Source organism: Schistocerca cancellata, chromosome 1 (genome assembly GCF_023864275.1).
Source record: "Schistocerca cancellata isolate TAMUIC-IGC-003103 chromosome 1, iqSchCanc2.1, whole genome shotgun sequence".
NCBI classification, from domain to species: domain Eukaryota; kingdom Metazoa; phylum Arthropoda; class Insecta; order Orthoptera; family Acrididae; genus Schistocerca; species Schistocerca cancellata.
This window is the reverse complement of record NC_064626.1, coordinates 1,050,365,754-1,050,388,906: the sequence shown is the minus strand read 5'-3', so window position 1 is coordinate 1,050,388,906 and position 23,153 is coordinate 1,050,365,754. Positions and strand designations below refer to the sequence as shown.

Here is a 23,153-nt window from a genome sequence, read left to right as displayed (position 1 = left end):
ATTGTTTCGAGTCACATCTTGAGATGTTTTTGTTTGTCATTTAATTTACTCACTCCAAGATTAAGCCATGCAGAGTGATGTGGCATTTAAAAGAAGAAGAAAGAGGAAACATTGTCTATGCATTTACATTATACATCCAACAGTCACATACCTTCCATGTTTGATAAGGATGTCACAAATGCAGCACCAGTAGCCTTAGCAATCCTTTTCAAGTCTGATTTCTTGCAACGCCTTACAGCCATGGCACCAGCTTCCACAAAATACTGTAAAAAAAAAAAAAAAAATAAATAAATAAATAAAAAAAAACATGCATGCATGAAGTTTCTGAATAACTTCAGTAGATGTACACACGTACATTCCATCAAAGTATCTTTCCACTCGTATAGAACCAATTACAAATCATAAACTGTCCAATATATCAAGACCACTAAATGAAGCAATACTCAACTCCTTATATGTGAAGGAAAAAACCTTGAAATGCAACATCAGACACTGCTGCTGTTCAGTTGCTCCCTCAATATCTTTACTGCTGTAAAGATACACATGTGATGAAATAACTATACAGGGTGTTACAAAAAGGTACGGCCAAACTTTCAGGAAACATTCCTCACACACAAAGAAACAAAATATGTTATGTGGACATGTGTCCGGAAACGCTTACTTTACACGTTAGAGCTCATTTTATTACTTCTCTTCAAATCACATTAATCATGGAATGTAACACACAGCAACAGAACGTACCAGCTTGACTTCAAACACTTTGTTACAGGAAATGTTCAAAATGTCCTCCGTTAGCGAGGATACATGCATCCACCCTCCGTCGCATGGAATCCCTGATGCGCTGATGCAGCCCTGGAGAATGGCGTATTGTATCACAGCCGTCCACAATAAGAGCAAGAAGAGTCTCTACATTTGGTACCTGGGTTGCGTAGACAAGAGCTTTCAAATGCCCCCATAAATGAAAGTCTAGAGGGTTGAGGTCAGGAGAGCGTGGAGGCCATGGAATTGGTCCGCCTCTACCTATCCTTCGGTCGCCGAATCTGTTGTTGAGAAGCATCCGAACACTTCGACTGAAATGTGCAGGAGCTCCATCGTGCATGAACCACATGTTGTGTCGTACTTGTAAAGACACATGTTCTAGCAGCACAGGTAGAGTATCCCGAACGAAATCATGGCGGTGAATCGAGGAAATACAGTACATACTGACGAAACTAAAATGAGCTCTAACATGGAAATAAAGCGTTTCCGTTTTCTTTATTTGTGTGTGAGGAATGTTTCCTGAAAGTTTGGCCGTACCTTTTTGTAACACCTTGTATAAGTGTACATTATCAGAGCTGCCAGAAGTTTCCCCAAGTGAAATTCACTTATATTTCCCTAATTTCCGGACACATTTTAGCATTTTTCCCTGAAAACAAATTTTGAGATCTCAAGGGGAGTTATGACATAACTTGACAATCTGGCTTTGCAGCTATGGTGCACGAAACAATAGTGCAAACAAGGAACTATTTAAAAAAAAAAAAACACTTGCAAGCAGAAGGCGTTTCCTGAAGTAAGCAAAAATCTTCAGTATTCAAAGCATCATCTGTAATGAACCATTTTTAGATGGAGGAAGCAAGCCATACGATGTGTATGTTTCATTAAGATCACTGATTTTATTTTCCAGGGTGCCCCACTCAAACCTCCCTGATTTCAAAGACCCAGGGGGTGGGGGGTGGGGGGGGATCTGGGACACACACACGCGCGCGCACACACACACACACACACACACACACACACACACACACAGTAGATACGACAATGAAAAATGCACCACATTGTAGAGCATCTCAAAGAATTTATTTATTTATCATCAATACACCTCTACATGTGAACCATTTGTAACACTAAGAATATCGAGCCTGTATTCAATTTCTTGCCAAGTTCTCTGTAACATTTCTTCTGTTATTGTTGCAATTCCATTAGTGATATGTCGCAAAGTAGGAATATCGTCCACTTTGGTCGCATACACGGGGTCCTTCACGAATCCCCAAATGTATAAATCACACAGCGTAATGTCAGGTGAACGTGGTGGCCAGGCAATGGGTCCTCTGCGTCCGATCCAACAATTGGGAAATTTCCATCCAGGAACTTGTGAACAGCTGTTGACCAATGCAGCAGATCTCGATCTTGTTGAAAAATGATGTTGGGTTGCAAGTCTTGTATCTGAGGGTACACAAACTGCTCCAACATGTCTACATACACTGACCCATTCACTGTTTGTTCTGCAAAGAAGAACGGTCCAACAATCCTGTCGTGCATTAGCCCGCACCAGTCTTAATTTAGGGTTATCATGAACATTTCAATGACAACATGCGGATTTTGCAAACCCCAAATCCGAAAGTTATATGCCTATTAACCCTTCCTGATAGATGAGGCAACCTTTCATCTGAGAGTAAACATCTTTCCAGGAAGCTGGCATTCATATCAATACACTGCAGCACATCCGCAGCAAATTGTTATCAGTGTGGTTTGTCATTCGGCGTCAGATGTTGCAGAATTTGCACTTTGTAAGCACACATATGAAGACACTGGTGAACTACACAATGCAATGTTGATCGAGGTACATCAAGCTGCCTAGATGCTTGCCAAATTGGCTTACGTGGGCTTCTGAGAAAAGTTTGTTCGATGTCCTCCACTGTCTCTTCTGAAACATTCTGATGGTGCACGTTACAGAGTTTCAGAACAGTTCCTGTTGCCAGAAACTTCCTATACCATTCCTTAATTGTTTTCACATCAGGTGGACCACATTCATACACACGACAATAATTTCTTTGCACAGTAATTTGCGATTTTGTTTCTGCAAACCACACTACTGCTTGTGCTCACTGCTGTGAAGTCGCCATTTTCACTTCATGTCACCATGCTGCACTCTGGCGATGATACTTGGCACTTCTGGCGTGGGAATATAAATCCTTCGAGATGCTCTACTATAAGGTGCATTTTTCACTGTCTTACCTGGTGTGGTTTTCCATTAAACAAAACGTATTTGGTAACAAAAATAAACATTTCCTTGTAATCGCAAGGCTCATTTAAAATACCTTCACTGTTAGTTCTGAAGAACTAATTAAATAAAAAATTAGGTCTGTTGAAAGAAGTGTGTGAGGTGGAGAAGAATTGTGTAAACCAACACTGCAGGTGACCGCCAATAAAAAGTTGGTTCTGGTATGTTCATTATCATCAGTTAATACCCACTGTGTTACGTCTTATTTTACAGGTATTGGTGATTTTTCTTTCGAGAAATATATGAGTACATGGCGTACAAACCACCAGCAACTGACAATTTCCTCCTCCTTATCATCCATGCTTTCTAACATATAAAATACTTTCAAGATGCCAAAATGTACTAAACAAATAAAGTGTCTACAATACGCCACACTGTATAACATACTTGCAGTGAGACAGTTGCAATTCCTGAAATCCATGGCCTCTGGCCTGCTGAGGAGCACAGCAGTCCTAGGTCCATGCATAAACCATGAAAATCCACCACATTATGCCATACACAAACAGACCCAGCCTGCGGACAGATCTGTGAAACTAGATCAGACAGGCAGGGCCTGCATATTAGTGGGAACCGAAGGACTTCAGATCAGCAGGCCCAATCTGTTACGAGAATCCGCAGAAATGGCCTGCAATTTTGGCCTGTCGTGGAAATTCACTCACGTGGCCAACAATTCACAAGCCACAGACAGCATGTTGATGAAATGAGACCATGGTGATCAATTCATGCAACAGGTAACTTGTTCAAATACTCTGTGAATCAATAATAATGAGGATAGGTAGCAACTCACCGTAAAGATTATTGCTGAGCCATAGACAGGCATGTGGAAAAGACAATCACACTCTCACAACAAAGTTTTCAGAAATAACTTTTGTCAGGAAACAAGTGTATACGCGTGCGCATATGCACAATCACTGAGACACAATTCTTGCACAAATGACCACCATCTCCAGCCAGTGTCTACAGTCTCTAAGAATCAGATCCAAACATACCATTCCTCATGCCTCCCTGCCTCTCATCAGCATCTGCGAGGCTAGCAACAAGAAGTGGTGGCAGTACTGACTGCAAGCTGATGGGAGTGGTACGAAGGGGAGAAGCAGTAGGAATGAGAGAGCAGGGAAGCAGCACATATGCTCAGTTGTGCCCGGCCAGCAATGATACACGACACCTCAGTAAACAAACCATTTTGTCTACTAAGACAAAAATGAGATTTTTCCAGTGTTTTTCCTCTCGTTCTGATTTCCCCAATTTCCAGAACCTGTAGCAACCCTGATTATGCTCTACACTGAACAACACCCTTGGTCATTTGAACATATTTGGCAGAAATTAATTTTTAGTACAATTAACCTGTCATTTAGACAGGAAAATTGCAGTGACAACTGCAGCAGTCCTATAACAGTTAGTTTTGCATTCCCACAGAAATCTTTACAATAATGACTAGTATGAAACATAAAATGATGGTGAGAACTCATTCTCTGTATGAGGCATTAAACATCCCATAAGCATTTTTGTTGTTCAACTGGGCTGTCCGATATGAATTCCAACTGGACTGTCCTGCAGCAGTGAAGGGAGAGTGACTGCAGAAGTGCTATGCATGTTCCGATGGAACCACATTTGGTAATAAACTATACCAATCAACATTTTTTATTTGCATGTCCATGTTCAACACCCCTTTGTATATTGAGTGGTACCTTTGCTCACGCCAATGTTCAATATTCATTTACAATATATTTTATTTAAAACTTGTATGGCAGAACAAAATCAATACTCATATTGAAAATCTATGATTGTCATGACGTTGATGATTATTAGCCCTAGATTTGAATACATGTCACAATGTCAGACAGAAGGACGAGGACGACGAGGAGGAGGAGGAGGAGGAGGAGGAGAAATGATCCTTGCAATATGCGAGTGTGCAAATGATAGGTAAAGAAACTACATACCAACTCTGATAGTGAGATGGAATTTTGTTCGTAGAATATTTGTATTGCCACACTGTTTTTTAAAACAAGAGCTTCAGGTCTTTCACTGAGAAATACTTTTCTGCACTTTCTAAATTACAATCATGTACCTGCTGTGCACCAAGGAAACTTTGAGGAGTATCAATATCATCTCCAAGGCAAGAGCAAAACAACTGACAGTAAAGAAACTGCTCCAAGAAGATCACAAGTAAGTTTTGCCAAGCCCAGAGTGCACCTTAACTACTGTACCTGTCTTAATAATTCTTGAAGTTTACATAATGCTTAATTACACTGATGGCAGAACAGCTGACATATATAATTCTAGAATGTGGCACTAAACAATTCTGGAAAACAGTATGTCAGAATGTAAGAGTCAAAAGTAGCACTAACAGCTACACAGATAACCTCCAGATACATAGACATGCTGAGCACTAAGCAATGTTCTAGAAATTCAACAAGGTCTGATAAAACAAGTACAAGGCAAGACAAAAAAGTACAAACACTTTGAATTGTCGCAGAAAAATTATTTTACCTCCTACAAGATCAAACTTCAGTGAGAAAGTAATTTCATGTTTTCTTAACAGATAGCAGTAGAACTATAGATTTAACTGTCTAACCCACTAAATGGCCAGGGATAATGTCAAGATGGCGGACGCATGTTGTGAGCTTTGAAGAGCAGAAGCATGGTATTACATCATATTGCAAATTTGTGATAATTGCTGCTGCTCAAAGACAGCCAATATGGAACTTATTTAGTTACAAGATTAACAATTACAGGTGTATGAGAAATTTGAGATCAATGAAACAGCACGTGATGTGGAGAATGGCTGACATCTTACAGTTACAAATGATGAATCCTCTAATATGGCATTAGAACAATTTTAGAATTCATTTCAAAAATCTTGAAGCCCAGGATAATTTAAGCATGAAGAGTTACTAGAAGAGAAGCAGGTTGCATTCTTTCATTCCAAAGCTAGTGAAACAGCTAAGTGGTGATAACTCACATCATAGTGAACAATTTTGTGAAAGGATTCAGGGGATGATTACACATGAAATGGGATTTATGACAATGTTATTTGGATGTATGAAGCACAATTCAATTAATGGCACTGTTGATATGGGTTGAAGATAACCACCACATTGTTGAAAAGGCTGAATTTGTCTGGAGTTAGTATGTGGTGTGGTTGTCTCTTTGGGACTCTCTGGCCTTTCCGTTTTGTAGGCACTGGAGGAAAGTACCTAACAAGCTTGCATATTAGATTCTCTCTTCCATTTGTGAAACGAGAGATGGTATTAGGTTTTACTACTAACAAGGTGGCACCCCTACGAACTAGCATAAGGGTTTATGAGCATACCTGGATCGAAACTTATTAGGCCAGTTGACAGGACACAGGATACCAATTGAGTTTCTGCACACTATCCAGACCATACACAATTTGATTTTTTTACTGTGGGTCACAGTAAATTTGGAAGTGTATCACCATAAATTATCTGAAGTGGACATACTTTTGCATTAGATTCCAACAGTGCATGAAGAAATTCCATAGCACATTTTGGTGTGAGCTACAGAATCTTTCTTGATCCATACTCTGAAATGTGTTGATGTTACAGGCCAGTGATATGAAAATTTCTCTTAACCGAGACTTTGAACATTTAGTTTACTAACTTTCTGTAACAATTCAAATTTTGTATTTTTTTCACATACCATGTATCTCCAAGAACACAATATCAAGATGCATAACAATTTGACTTACCTTAAGGCAAAGATCATCTATACCTCCACTACACAATATTACGTTAGCCCCAACAGCTAAAATCTTTTGAATTCTTTCTTTAGTTATGTCCGCTTCTCGTTGCCTGATTCCTTCCAATTTTTCTGGGTCTGTTATAAGAACCTATATCAACAAGCCAAATTTACTGAGATTAGTTCAACAGTTTGTAGAGTTTTTAATTAAAAATTCAAAACATTTATGAATAACTTGCCTGTATTCCAAGTTTCATCTTCACTTTTTGAAGGGAGAAATCTAGGCACACAATTTTTGCATTTGTTACTCTTTTGGGCATTGCTGAAAAAATAAAAAAACTTCTTAGTTCATATCATTATGTGATACCAGCAGATTAACAGGTTATCTATTGAGGCTTCATATAGCAGGAAATTCCAGAGAAACTCGAGTACAACTCGTAGAAGTAGAGATAATCAGTCACTGCATAACACAAATTCATGGATGAGGAATTACACAAAGGACTGATGATCTCTTGTGGCTTGTAGCCATCACATACTGGGCGTTTTCCAGTCAATGAGAAAGACCTAGCTTTTCTATTAGGAGCACACAAAAATGTTCCTTTTTTAGCTTGTGTCACTAATCCTACATCAGCAGATAGCAACTAGGACAGATAAAGGAGGTCATATTGCACAAGGGAAGGATGAATGGAGAGAGAGGATGGTCAGGAAACTAATAACCAGTTGTTAAAATGAACATAACAAGAAAGAAATATGGAGGAGTAAAAACAGCAGAGTAAAAGATGTCAAACATAGGAAGAACCCTGGAGATACTGACAGGTTTCAGATAGATTATATAATGGTAAGACAGATTTAGGAACCAGGTTTTAAACTGTAAGACATTTCCAGGGGCAGATGTGGACTCTGACCACAATCTATTGGTTGAACTGTAGATTAAAACTAAAGAAACTGCAAAAAGGTGGGAATTTAAGGAGATGGGACCTGGATAAACTGACTAAACCAGAGATTATACAGAGTTTCAGGGAGAGCATAAGGGAACAATTGACAGGAATGGGGGAAAGAACTACAGTAGAAGAAGAATGGGTAGCTCTGAGGGATGAAGTAATGAAGGCAGCAGAGGATCAAGTAGGTAAAAAGACAAGGGCTAGTAGAACTCCTTGGGTAACAGAAGAAATATTGAATTTAATTGATGAAAGGAGAAAATATAAAAATTCAGTAAATTAAGCAGGCAAAAAGGAATACAAACGTCACAAAAATGAGATTGACAGGAAGTGCAAAATGGCTAAGCAGGGATGGCTGCCTCCAGATAGAGGCTTATCTCACTAGGGGTAAGATAGATACTGCCTACAGGAAAATTAAAGAGACCTTTGGAGAAAAGAGAACCACTTGTATGAATATCAAGAGCTTTGATGGAAACCCAGTTCTAAGCAAAGAAGGGAAAGCAGAAAGGTGGAAGGAGTATATAGAGGGTCTATACAAGGGCGATGTACTTGAGGACAATATTATGGAAATGGAAGAGGGTGTAGATGAAGACGAAATGGGAGATAAGATACTGCGTGAAGAGTTTGACAGAGCACTGAAAGACCTGAGTCGAAACAAGGCCCCGGGAGTAGACAACATTCCATTAGAACTACTGACGGCCTTGGGAGAACCAGTCCTGACGAAACTCTACCATCTGGTGAGCAAGATGTATGAGACAGGCGAAATACCCTCAGACTTCAGGAAGAATATAATTCCAATCCCAAAGAAAGCAGGTGTTGACAGATGCGAAAATTACCGGACTATCAGTTTAATAAGCCACAGCTGCAAAATACTAACTTGAATTCTTTACAGACGAATGGAAAAACTGGTAGAAGCCGACCTCGGGGAAGATCAGTTTGGATTCCGTAGAAATATTGGAACACGTGAGGCAATACTGACCCTACGACTTATCTTAGAAGCTAGATTAAGGAAAGGCAAACCTACGTTTCTAGCATTTGTAGACTTAGAGAAAGTGTTTGACAATGTTGACTGGAATACGTTCTTTCAAATTCTGAAGGTGGCAGGGGTAAAATACAGGGAGCGAAAGGCTGTTTACAATTTGTACAGAAACCAGATGGCAGTTATACGAGTCGAGGGGTATGAAAGGGAAGCAATGGTTGGGAAGGGAGTGAGACAGGGTTGTAGCCTATCCCCGATGTTATTCAATCTTTATATTGAGCAAGCAGTGAAGGAAACAAAAGAAAAATTCGGAGTAGGTATTAAAATCCATGGAGAAGTAATAAAAACTTTGAGGTTAGCCGATGACATTGTAATTCTGTCAGAGACAGCAAAGGACTTTGATGAGCAGTTGAACGGAATGGATAGTGTTTTGAAAGGAGGATATAAGATGAACATCAACAGAAGCAAAACGAGGATAATGGAATGTAGTCGAATTAAGTCAGGTGATGCTGAGGGAATTAGATTAGGAAATGGGACACTTAAAGTAGTAAAAGAGTTTTGCTATTTGGGGAGCAAAATAACTGATGATGGTCGAAGTAGAGAGGATATAAAAGGTAGACTGACAATGGCAAGGAAAGTGTTTCTGATGAAGAGAAATTTGTTAACATCGAATATAGATTTAAGTGTCAGGAAGTCATTTCTGAAAGTATTTGTATGGAGTGTGGCCATGTATGGAAGTGAAACATGGACGATAAATAGTTTGGATAAGAAGAGAATAATAGAAGCTTTCGAAATGTGGTGCTACAGAAGAATGCTGAAGATTAGATGGGTAGAACACATAACTAATGAGGAGGTATTGAATAGGATTGGGGAGAAGAGAAGTTTGTGGCACAACTTGACCAGAAGAAGGGATCGGTTGGTAGGACATGTTCTGAGGCATCGAGGGATCACCAATTTAGTATTGGAGGGCAGCGTGGAAGGTAAAAATCGTAGAGGGAGACCAAGAGATGAATACACTAAGCAGATTCAAAAGGATGTAGGTTGCAGTAGGTACTGGGAGATGAGGAAGCTTGCACAGGATAGAGTAGCATGGAGAGCTGCATCAAACCAGTCTCAGGACTGAAGACTACAACAACAACAGGAAGATAAATGTGAACATAGGTTAAGCACAGGGAGATTGTGAGGATCTATGTGCTTGAAAGCCAAGTTCCTGCAAATTTTACTGAGTCAGGTTGGTGCAGAGAGATACACATGACACCAGTGATAAAGCAGCTTTTGAATCTAACTGTTTTGATGTGCAGGATGCTATACCTGTCAATAGACATTTTGCCCTTGGTGACAATTTTGTAATACTATCCATGAAAGGGATACAACTGACAGACACCCCTACAGCATACTGGCAACAGCTGCAGTATTATTTGTAGATGATCCTCGCTAATCTTGTGTTGAGATAAGAGGCGGCTCCCACAAGAAACTTAATCAGAAAGTGATGGGGGGAACCAAAATAAAATGGATGGAAAAATGACTGAAGACGATAATGACGATGTAATAGAAACAAGATAATTATACTTTAATTTCTTTCTAAAATAATGTGATTGATGTTTTAACAAGACAAGTGGAAGGGGCAAGCTACCAGCCAATACTGCTACTTTCTCCAGTACCACACACTTGCTGTGTTGCCTGTTCTGGAAGTATGTGCAGAGAACTGTCAAGTGTGGCTAACTGAATGCTGGCAATACTGTAACTGCAAGCTGTCATGGACAAAAGTAGTTTAGCCACGTGGAAGCAAGGTCATCTGTCTTGAGAGGACAAAGTGGCAGTCTAAAATCAGTGTAAGTGGTATGGGCATATAAACACAATGGACACACAAATGACACCAAAGATGAAGGCACGAGATTACAGCAGAGGACAAAAGGCTAACAAGGAATCACTCGAGCGCGAGGTCGCAAAAGGCCAATGATGTTTACAGCATTCAACATCCCACTTATTTTCTACAATGCAACTGCAAGATTGGCTGCTAATGGCAACAGGGGGCGGGGTTGGAGCTATCTAATGGTGAGCACAGCACGAGGCTACAGAGCATAGTTTAACAGCTTAGTCGATAAGTAACTCACAATGGCACTACAGTGCTACTGCTGTTGATACAAAACAAAGCAACAGCAACAATGAACAGAGAAAACATTGCATCATGTCTAATACAACAGTTGCTGAAGTTGACATTTCATCAGAAAGGAACCTAAGGAATTTCACAGTGAGAAAGAAGTGGCAGATGAAATATTAACGTTTCCGCAAGATGAGTCAGTGGAGTGTGTGGTGTCACATACACTCTACTATTTGGACAATGTACACGAGGAGTGTGACAATGACAACACGTGCTTTACAAGTGAAATTGATACTAAAACAGGTGTCGAGCCACGTACTACCATCATCCTTGTTGGTCAGGGAGCCAAAAATCAGTGCCAGCATAGTGAAAAACAATTATGGACAGATTTCAAATACCACTGCAGCAATACGACCATGTAGCGCAAAGGAAAACTATGGATATTCAAGGAAAATAATTATTTTTACAATAAAGTGTAACTGGATAAGTAAAATATCTATTCACCAAGCAGCGGCAGGACGACACACACACACACACACACACACACACACACACACACACACACACACACACACACACACACACACACACACGTTTAACTTGTGCACAAGATTTCAGAGCCAGTGGCTCCTCCTTCCGGCACAAGAGTTAATTGGGAAGGGAGAGGGGTGAAGGAAAAGAATTAGAGAGGTGAAAAGAATTAGAGAGGTTTAGGAAAAGGGAAAAGGGGTGCAATCATCATCTATTTGGTAAGCCTCCCCTGACCTGGGGTTCTGGGTGACTTTTCCACTGAACTGACAAAGCACACTTGTGACAGAAACTTGTGTATATGTGTTTCACGGATGCTCGACACGATTTACAAGTTGTCCAATAGTGACCTATATTATGCACAATAAACTGTGTGACCTGGATCACAGTGAATTCAAGGGAAGCAATGGCTTATTGCACAACTTCAAATAGTGCTACAGAACTGGAAGATGGGGTACAATGAAGTTTCAAACCAAGTGTCAACTTCACCATGTTCAGCAAATTGCGGAATTGACCAAAAATATTTGCAGATAAGATAAACTTACCCTGTCTATCAGTAAGGAATATGTTTTCAACTCTAACCAACCAGAACTTGAAGAGAAAATGCATATGAAAGAAATTCTGGAAATTAGAGGTACCAAGTGAGTTGTGTCACGATAATTAACATCAATCCTTCACGCATTCGTACATAATTGTACTGACAGTTAATTTGGATGATAAATTGACTGGAAAGGTATTTATTGTGCTGCGAGAAATTTGAGGTGCTCCACCCCCCTATTATTCTTTCCCATGTGCATGATCTTGCAAGGACAGTAGGGAATATGAATATCACAGAATGCAAGAGTGAGAAAATCAGGGTGTATATGGGGACAAGGAAAAAAATTCTCCAATATCCCATTTAAAAAATATGCTTTTTCCCCAGGTGAAAATACACTTTTTCCATGCTACGTGACAGTAGGTTTTCCACAGATTTTCCCTTGGAACTGTGAAACTTATTCCCTTTGAATGGTTAATGTTTTATACACTGGCGTAGAACTTCCCGGAGGACGGGGCATGAGGGGTGGGAGAATGGGGGGGGGGGGGTTGGAAGTTTTGGAAAGACCTTTGATTTGCAGCAACATATACGCTGCATATTTCCGTATTATTAAAGTATAAATTCAAACTGCACCCAAACACAGCATGTTAGTTTCCAGAGCGTTGAAATCGAGATTGCGACGTCCTTTTGTAAGCCAGTCTTATCTCATATCATGTGATCTCACCAGCCGATGACAGCAGATATTCAGAGCATAGGACACTTGCTGTAGTAAGCCAATAGCAAGACCACTTAGTAGCGTGAAAAAACAAAGAGGAAAAGTTGACGGTTTACATTAATATACATAGTATAGATACAAGAGAAGCTAAGCTTTCACATGTAATACTGATCATTTTTTGCGTGTGTTATACTTTACGACACATCACACAAATGTGCCAGTACATTTAAAATTATGACATAAATGTCTGGTCTTCTGGGCTCAAAATTATTGAAGTGGCTGGTCCTCAAAGTGTTCAGTTTTAAACGCTCTGTGATTTAGAAATTCATCCCACTTTCTCACACAGAACATAATTCATCTTGCATGAAAAGAAATTTACTATGGAAGTAACACTTTTCGAACCACCATTCGCAATACTATCCAGAGACTGTTAGAAATATGTTTGATTTAGTAGTTGACAGAGAGCGCCAGAAAACAGGCATTACTGCACACGTGCAGCTGCAGTGGTGTATGAAGCCCGCACATTCATATGTATGAAGCACTAAGAGCACTTACATTACACCATAAAAGAAACAGTACATCAGAGGATACTCCCAAGACCATCGGAATTTTGTAAACCATATTAAAATGCATAATTTGGTTTGAAATGCACATTGGTTTTTTCCAGATTCACAATGAAGTATGTCCCACCTCACATTACACTTTTCAGTATGGTTTATGGGGTATAAGTTTTCTTGGAGTACCAAGTACTGTACAATCTCATTTTTGGTTCATTGTGGCATAATGCCATACATAGCAGAAGATGGTAACATGCAATTGAAATTCAGCGAACAGTTGGAACTGGCCAAAACTGTGGAATGAAACACTACGTTTCAAACAAAATGATTGCCTTAGCAGAAAGATTAATAAAGCCAAATTTCTTTAGCAAACTTGCAAAAATAACTTCATTGTTCTGCAAGCTGATTAATGCTCGACTGCTAATAACTTGGAAATAAAAAATAAAAAAAAATCAGAAAACAAACTAATAATATATTTTTGCCCTCTGTAATTATGTGAATGTATTTTAATTCAGTTGATAGCTCCTGGCCACAGAAATCCGTTTTGTTTTCATTTGACGTGGGATCTGTAAACGAAGAGAAGCAGCAAAATCATGAAACGCAAACATGGGTCACAAGGAAACAACTGCACATGCGTATGAGCCCGCTGGCAACTGGTGAAACGAACCTAGTGTGAACAGTTGTGACGTCACATTCATTCATAGCAAGCAGTTTATTGTAACAAAATATTACATAGTCTTCGTCTTATGGCCTTTGACGTATTTGTGCTGTTTGCAGACACTTGTGCATGCACAGTGTTTTGTTGTTGTAAATGGTGCATTTCCTTTGCAACTAAAGTTTTATTTATTTTTTCTTCCCGTTTATATTTTATTGCTGCAGCATCATTCTCCAGTAGCAGAATACAGTTACATTCTTTGCTAGAGAATCGAATTCTTACCAGTTAAAATTACAAAAATTTAACTGAAAGCTAAAGCAATGAAAAATTCCCAGAATTCCGAAAAATTCCCTGTTTTTTTCCACATGAAAAAATTTCTGGGTTTTTCCCGGATTTCCCAGTTGTCCCGGGTCATATACACCCTGGAAATGGACATAAGAGAACTGCAACTGTGGTATGTACACTGCTTTTGGCCAACAGCTGGTCAAAATAACTTTTTTTTTGTTGGATTCCTGGTCTGCACATAAAAAAATCATAGTCCTTCCTGAAAAGTATGTGACATTGCAATTCATACCGCCTGGAACCACTGGACAAATTCAGCCAGACTTTTGAATTCAGTTGCATCACAGTCCATCAGATCTCATAACCCCATTACACCAATATGATTTTATACGGATCCTTTAAGAGTGGATACCTAGATTAATGTCCTGCAAAATTTGTAGCTCCCAATGAGTTCGCCTTCGATCTTGAGGGTATGTACTTTTGTGATCACTGTAGTGCACTATTTACCATGGTGCAAGTTAATAGTTTGTTTTGAACATTTCTTGAATGTTGACAAAGTCCATATTGAAAAGAGTAATCTTACATCCCACAGAAGCTTGATCTCCGCACCTCCTGGACACTCGTTCTCAGTAGCCCTACGCATGCACACAACAAGTCATTAGCAGCTAATATTTTTTCTGTCATAACTGTTAACCCAACACTTTCAAATTATCCTTTCTAAAGATTTAACGTGCGACCTCAAACGCAAGGGGTTCCTTATAAGACGTAGACTGAGGGATCAGCAGCTGTTGGGAGCGGAAGATTTAGTGCAAATGCAATCAGGAAACTGGACAAAATGTGAACAATGAACTGAGGAATGGAGAGGAGTGAGAGGGAAAGGAGAGACAGGTAGACTGCTTGAGGTGGAAACCCGTTGTCTTTGACAATGATGATGATGATTATTTAGAGTGCCAACATGGAGTTAGTGAAGCATACAGTCTTTCGACAAGAGTACTGTCATTATCTGATAATCAGAAGCACCTGTTTTATAGATTTGGTGTTCAGAGTACAAGATATGGTTAGAGAATCAACTATGACACAACAGATTCAAAAATTGTGCTCTCTGAGGATCCCAATACATTCAAGGGCCATAAAGTTTGAATACGATTTTTTTAAGAATTTAAAGTCAAAGTATTGCACAAATACTGAAAACTTACACAGGGAAATTAAGAGCTTTTGAAAATTAAGCTATTTAAGAGAAGTGTGTTTATTGAGTTAGCATGTTATCATGAAAAGCAACACTTTCACTATCAAAATGTGGTTATTCATGACAAACTTACGGAAGTTATCTACAGAAGCAGGAGTCTGATCTAATGTGAAAGTTTCATTGGTACCGTATTTACTCAAATTTAAGTCGCACTCGCATCTAAGCCGCACCTGAAAAATGAGACTCGAAATCAAGGAAAAAAATTTTCCCAAATCTAAGTCGCACCTGAAATCTGAGACTCTAAATTCAAGGGGAGAGAAAAGTTTATGACCGCACCTTCAAATCGGAACCAAGTTGGTCCACTGTAATATGAGACAATTTAAGTCGAATGAATGATGATACAGCTACAGTAGTTTGGTTCAAGTCGTAAGCTTAGCAGTTAAGCTTTACCAGGTAGCCATTGCTATGTGTCAGGCGCTCTGTCCTTATTTATACGGGTACCCTTCCTTTTTCACATGCTTCATCTCGTTTGAATTCATTGCTTATTCTTCTTTGATCTGATAAGTGGCGTTCTCTTTGTTATAGGTGTTTACATCACTCTAAGCTTAAAATGCCTTTTTGTACTGTGTCATCCTTGTTTGTCGCATTCTGATGATGAGTGTTTACGACCCATCGCCGCTCGCGGCATGGCTTGCTTTAGTCCGCGCTGCCACCGCTTACAATAAAAAAAGAGGAATTGTCTCATTAGCGAAACAATGGCAAGAGACTGCTATTTGCTGTTACTTGCACTACTACTTTCTTTGATAATGATCAACAAGAACCAAATAATAGACTGCGTGTAATAGAAAATGTTCTGAACGAGAATTCAGAGAAAATTTTTCTCCGTTTGAAAATCTTTGCAGGTGCCTCTTTAGTACGTTACACTCTGCAAAGAAATTAGTCATCTTAGATTCAAAAATCTAGTTAGTTGCCGTGCTTCATTTCTAACTATCACTATTCAGTGTAAGAATAATACGAATATACACATGACACGATACATATATTCTTCCGCGTTTGCTGTTGGGTCACTCTAGTTCCGTAGTTTATTAGGCAGACAGGATTTAAACGAGATAGCAGCAAACACGAAACAATAATGGCAAAATGTTTATATTCGTATTATTCTTACGGTGAAGAGAATACTGCATGTGATTCACAATTCACTAAAGTTCCTGTTAGCAACCATCTCTTCTCACAGGTAGGAAAAAAATTCGGAACGTAGAGCTGGCCATATTGACAAACATCCCAAACAGTCTTGCCATTGGATTTTCGTAGTACATTGAAATTCGTAGATTAACAATACGGAATTTGTATTTACTTCATTGGATAATGTATGAAAATGCAGTGGTTGAAACTCTGGGCGGACAAAAAAGCTCGCCTTCCACGTTTTTTTAAATTTATTTACTGACGCAGAGGTTTTGGCACCAGTATTTATCTTTGTGCTCGCAAAGCGTGCCTGTGTAGCGCTACATATATTCAATGGCAGAAGTTAGCTGTGGCGGCACCTACCAACATTTTTCAGAATTTCCGCTTGCTTTGCACTCGGTTCTAAGCCGCAGGCAGTTTTTTGGATTACAAAAACCGGAAAAAAAGTGCGGCTTAGATTTGAGTAAATACGGTAATCTTCGCTTTCCATTCCCCAATTTTTCAGGCTCTTCTTGGTCCAAAAATATGCCACGATATTTATGTACAGTATGTGCCAGTCAATCTGTCTCTCTGGATACAAATGGCTACTATCACTGAGCAAAACATTACATATGTGACTCACTGAACTGTCAACATATTTGCTCTATTTTGATCAAACAGAAAAAAATTACTTCCAACAATACAAAATCTATTACTATACAGTATATACAGTATCAGTATATCATACTTTTATCTCTGGCTGGTTTAGTTTTTGAAAGAAAAGAATTACCTTGAGACGCAACAGTGCAGTTGAGGGCATATCCTGGAACTAAGATGCTTTCACGAGCACTTTTCCCATGAGCTTTCAATACATTTACAGCCTTTATTGGGTATATAAAACCACCTCTTCCATCAGAAACTTTTACTGCTTGTGCAGCATCTACAACCATGTTAGCGAAGAAATCGGCATCACTTAATTTGAGTTAAGGTAAAATTGAAAGGCATTTGTATGAAATCAGAAAAATCACAGTAAAATTTTATTTTACAAACAGGCAAACTACCAATAAATTTATTTCTATCATTCAGTCGTGAAGAAAGCACTTAAATATCATAGCAAAACACTACTTTCTGTGCTTACTTCCTCTGGCAGCATTCCTCTGGTTTCTCAATTCCAGTTCTTAAACTTATTGTAAATATTTAGTTCCTTGTACAATACTCCAAAGCATGTACTTTATAATTTTTGTAACTGAAATATTCCACAATAATAAAATACAATAGTTTATTACAGTAAACCATTCACAGAATATCAAATTACCAAACCACAGCTCACTGCACAACAAGTACCTAAAAATCAGGCACGATTTTTTAAAAACATTTTTTGAAATTTAAAGGAAGAGGATGGGGGTCAAGTTGGTAAAAGAACTGTGTATCATGATGACAGAATTGTTTGAGCACACAATATTGAGTTTTTTAGCATCCATACTAAAATAAATTTTGGAAGAATAAAAAAATATGTTCATAGAACTACACACACACACACACACACACACACACACACACACACACATCTTCAGTGAACGTATGTTCTAAGTTAATTTCTCAGCTGCATACATTAACGTTAGTGCTTATACGCCACAGAGTGTTTCAGAAGAGATGAGAAATTTCTTCCCTTGAACATGCCTCATCTGATCCATTGTTCATGTGACCCACACCGCACATAATTTTTGCAGGGTTTCAGAGGAGATACAAAGCTTGTTACACATTTAAAGACGCTGCATCAGATGAACCTTTGCCCTCTCAACCTGTTATAATGAGACGGGGGACGTGCATTTTCGCAGCAGTCTACTACACTTCACATTTCAAAATATAATTAAGATGGTCATCGCTATGCAAACTGAAGCATCTTAAACTGCAGCAACAAAGAAACTTTTCCAATCTTCAGGATGAGAAATGACAACTTTCATCATAGCCGAGTTCAGATTTCTGCCACAAATGATCTGCCAGTTTCAAGAAACCTAGCAGCCTTTGAGGAAATTGGTGAAAATTGTGTATGATACAATATAAAGAACGGAAAGTTTACCAGGGAAAGGATGTTCATTAGTTAGGGAAAAGTGTAAAATGCTGTTTCTGAAAATCACAATCTTGACATTTCAAAAGTTCAACAAGGTTAAAGGTCTGGCGTGGTTGTTATGGACCCTACAATTTTTCAGTCATTTAGATTTGCTCCAATTATCTCTGTAGATGTTAAGAGATCATTTCTCAGATGAAAAATGTATCATATGAGAAGAGACTCAACATGACTCCAAACATTTTAAGCAAGCATTTATTGTCATGTGCAACCAATGAGGCATTGTAGTGCATGGGTTTGAAGAAACATTATCAATTTCTGTCAAGCACAATTCCCAATTTGTTGGAAACTGTAAAGTTGCTTTAAAAATATGATACAACATAATGTTAAAATAATGTGTTGATTTTTTATGATTGAATAGTGCAATCTAGTAAATAAGTAAGCATAATGTACGGTTTTTCTATATTGCCCTTTCAGCCTACTTTAGCTATTTATAATACATTTTAGACTGCCTATTTTGAAGATCTATAATGCCTGAACTTACAACATCTGGTGATGATAATGGATAATGGTCATGGAAGCTCCTGACCAACGAGACATCCTTGTTTCAATACATCAGAATATACTACAATAAAATTAGGATTTGCATCTAAAATCTAGAAAGCATATTTCAAATTACAAGTGGAATGCTTTTTTTTAACACAGTCAATTTTAAAATAATTCTGGACCTTTTAAAAGCCAAAGTAGGTTTATAATTCACATTTGACACAAAACATATCAATATCTGACATACCAGTTCTAGAAGAAAATCCTTTTTCACACATGTCGAAAAAACCTCATTACTCACTGACATTTGTTACATACTTGGAAAGAGTCACAATAAAGTTATAGGTGAAAAAGGGGGTGGGGTTTGAATGCATGCATTTTGTAGGCATAGCCATCTGATGCCAAGTGGTGGGTGACTAGCCTTCACAATGTGGCTGTGAATGGAGTTTATCGATTTCCTCATAGTGGAGAGCATCCATTATTATTAAATTTATTGTACACCAAACATCCACAGCTGAGATGGGAATGTATGAGTATTCTATAAAACTGGAGCAGGTAAGAGTGAGTTACATATCAACCACTGTGCCTCACACATTTAAAACAAAATTGTGTGTTCTGAGAGACCATTATTTGAAATCAAATAGGTGTAGCAGTCAAGTAAGCGGTTTTAATTATTAATGATAACCACTTCAGCTGTATGAGGACACACTTATTGTGTTATGACCAGTTTCACTCGTTGAACATCTTCAGGTTGCCAAGTTTTACTAAGTCATGGCACAAATTGTCTTGTTGCCATATTTAATGTTAAAGACCAAATCCAAAACAGTGATCAAACATTCTGCCAACTGCCTGGGGGGAGAAGCACAGCATACTGCATATAGTTTACAGTATGTGGCATGCAGTGTTTGCTGTACACACCATGCCATGTCTGCTTGCTGTATTTCTGCCAGAATGTTTATGACTGGCAGTTTTGGATTTGGTCTTTAACATTACATCCAACAACCAGACCTTTTGTGCCATGACTTTAGCACAACTCGGCAACCTGAAGAGGTTCACTGAGCAAAACTGGTTGTAACACAAAAAATGTTTAACAAAACAGGTGTCTTGGTTTTCATTAATAATTAATGTTAGTGTCAGTAGCAGTACTCAACATCATCAAAATAAATTCAAATAAGCTTTATTTAAAAAAAAAATTTAAATGCCTATAAACCTCACCGACTGACAAACTTGAAATGTCTATTCGGGCAAAATAAAATCAGGGTAAGAATGTGGTAAAAGTACAATAATCAGTTGCAAATAATGTTTATTGCAAGTACACACTTCAGTCACTTTGCTGCCTTCTTCAGCACTAACGCTAACACACACACACACACACACACACACACACACACACACACACACACACACACACAGAGAGAGAGAGAGAGAGAGAGAGAGAGAGAGAGAGAGAGAGAGACAGACATGCACGCCTTACTACATGTACATTTAAAAAGAAAGATGATGAGACTTACCAAACAAAAGCGCTGGCAGGTCGATAGACACACGAACAAACACAAACATACACACAAAATTCTAGCTTTCGCAACCAACGGTTGCCTCGTCAGGAAAGAGGGAAGGAGAAGGAAAGACAAAAGGATATGGGTTTTAAGGGAGAGGGTAAGGAGTCATTCCAATCCCGGGAGCGGAAAGACTTACCTTAGGGGGAAAAAAGGACAGGTATACACTCGCGCGCGCACACACACACACACACACATATCCATCCACCCATACACAGACACAAGCAGACATTTGTAAAGGCAAAGAGTTTGGGCAGAGATGTCAGTCGGGACGGAAGTACAGAGGCAAAGATGATGTTGAAAGACAGGTGAGGTATGAGCGGCGGCAGATTGAAATTAGAAATTAGCGGAGATTGAGGCCTGGCGGATAGCGAGAAGAGAGGATATGCTGAAGGGCAAGTTCTCATCTCCGGAGTTCTGACAGGTTGGTGTTAGTGGGAAGTATCCAGATAACCCGGATGGTGTAACACTGTGCCAAGATGTGCTGGCCGTGCACCAAGGCATGTTTAGCCACAGGGTGATCCTCATTACCAACAAACACTGTCTGCCTGTGTCCATTCATGCAAATGGACAGTTTGTTGCTGGTCATTCCCACATAGAACGCTTCACAGTGTAGGCAGGTCAGTTGGTAAATCACGTGGGTGCTTTCACACGTGGCTCTGCCTTTGACCGTGTACACCTTCCGGGTTACAGGACTGGAATAGGTGGTGGTGGGAGGGTGCATGGGACAGGTTTTACACCGGGGGCGGTTACAGGGGTCAGAGCCAGAGGGTGGGGAAGGTGGTCTGGGGATTTCATAGGGATGAACTAAGAGGTTACGAAGGTTAGGTGGACGGCGGAAAGACACTCTTGGTGGAGTGGGGAGGATTTCATGAAGGATGGATCTCATTTCAGGGCAGGATTTGAGGAAGTCGTATCCCTGCTGGAGAGCCACATTCAGAATCTGATCCAGTCCAGGCGGAGCTTCAAGGAATCCTCAGAACCTTAGGCCCCCTACAAAACCTTTCACCTGACTCCATCAACCTCCTGACCCCACCAACACCCCGCACCCCTACCTTCTACCTTCTTCCCAAAATTCACAAACCCAATCATCCCGGCCGTCCCATTGTAGCTGGTTACCAAGCCCCCACAGAACGCATCTCTGCCTACGTAGATCAACACCTTCAACCCATTACATGCAGTCTCCCATCCTTCATCAAAGACACCAACCACTTTCTCGAACGCCTGGAATCCCTACCCAGTCTGTTACCCCCGGAAACCATCCTTGTAACCATTGATGCCACTTCCTTATACACAAATATTCCGCATTTCCAGGGCCTCGCTGCGATGGAGCACTTCCTTTCATGCCGATCACCTGCCGCCCTACCTAAAACCTCTTTCCTCATTACCTTAGCCAGCTTCATCCTGACCCACAACTTCTTCGCTTTCGAAGGCCAGACATACCAACAATTAAAGGGAACAGCCATGGGTACCAGGATGGCCCCCTCGTAAGCCAACCTATTCATGGGTCGCTTAGAGGAAGCCTTCTTGGTTACCCAGGCCTGCCAACCCAAAGTTTGGTACAGATTTATTGATGACATTTTCATGATCTGGACTCACAGTGAAGAAGAACTCCAGAATTTCCTCTCCAACCTCAACTCCTTTGGTTCCATCAGATTCACCTGGTCCTACTCTAAATCCACTGCCACTTTCCTTGATGTTGACCTCCACCTGTCCAATGGCCAGCTTCACACGTCCGTCTACATCAAACCCACCAACAAGCAACAGTACCTCCATTATGACAGCTGCCACCCATTCCACATCAAACGGTCCCTTCCCTACAGCCTAGGTCTTCGTGGCAAACGAATCTGCTCCAGTCCGGAATCCTTGAACCATTACACCAACAACTTGAGAACAGCTTTTGCATCCCGTAACTACCCTCCCGACCTGGTACAGAAGCAAATAACCAGAGCCACTTCCTCATCTCCTCAAACCCGGAACCTTCCACAGAAGAACCCCAAAAGTGCCCCACTTGTGACAGGATACTTTCCGGTACTGGATCAGATTCTGAATGTGGCTCTCCAGCAGGGATACGACTTCCTCAAATCCTGCCCTGAAATGAGATCCATCCTTCATGAAATCCTCCCCACTCCACCAAGAGTGTCTTTCCGCCGTCCAACTAACCTTCATAACCTCTTAGTTCATCCCTATGAAATCCCCAAACCACCTTCCCTACCCTCTGGCTCCTACCCCTGTAACCGCCCCCGGTGTAAAACCTGTCCCATGCACCCTCCCACCACCACCTATTCCAGTCCTGTAACCCGGAAGGTGTACACGGTCAAAGGCAGAGCCACGTGTGAAAGCACCCACGTGATTTACCAACTGACCTGCCTACACTGTGAAGCGTTCTATGTGGGAATGACCAGCAACAAACTGTCCATTCGCATGAATGGACACAGGCAGACAGTGTTTGTTGGTAATGAGGATCACCCTGTGGCTAAACATGCCTTGGTGCACGGCCAGCACATCTTGGCACAGTGTTACACCGTCCGGGTTATCTGGATACTTCCCACTAACACCAACCTGTCAGAACTCCGGAGATGGGAACTTGCCCTTCAGCATATC

The 23,153-nt window shown here is 40.1% G+C and overlaps 1 protein-coding gene across 1 annotated transcript in view; it reads right to left on the bottom strand.

The window, feature by feature from the left end:
• The window catches only part of LOC126090526 (T-complex protein 1 subunit alpha), a 77,921-nt gene that overhangs the window by 21,439 nt on the left and 33,329 nt on the right, over window positions 1-23,153 (bottom strand). Inside the window, exons 6-9 of the mRNA XM_049906993.1 lie at window positions 17,170-17,351; window positions 6,982-7,064; window positions 6,753-6,893; window positions 152-263 (exon numbers count right to left, since the gene is read on the bottom strand). Of these exons, the coding sequence (XP_049762950.1) occupies window positions 152-263; window positions 6,753-6,893; window positions 6,982-7,064; window positions 17,170-17,351 (518 nt within the window). The remainder of the gene's footprint in view (window positions 1-151; window positions 264-6,752; window positions 6,894-6,981; window positions 7,065-17,169; window positions 17,352-23,153) is intronic.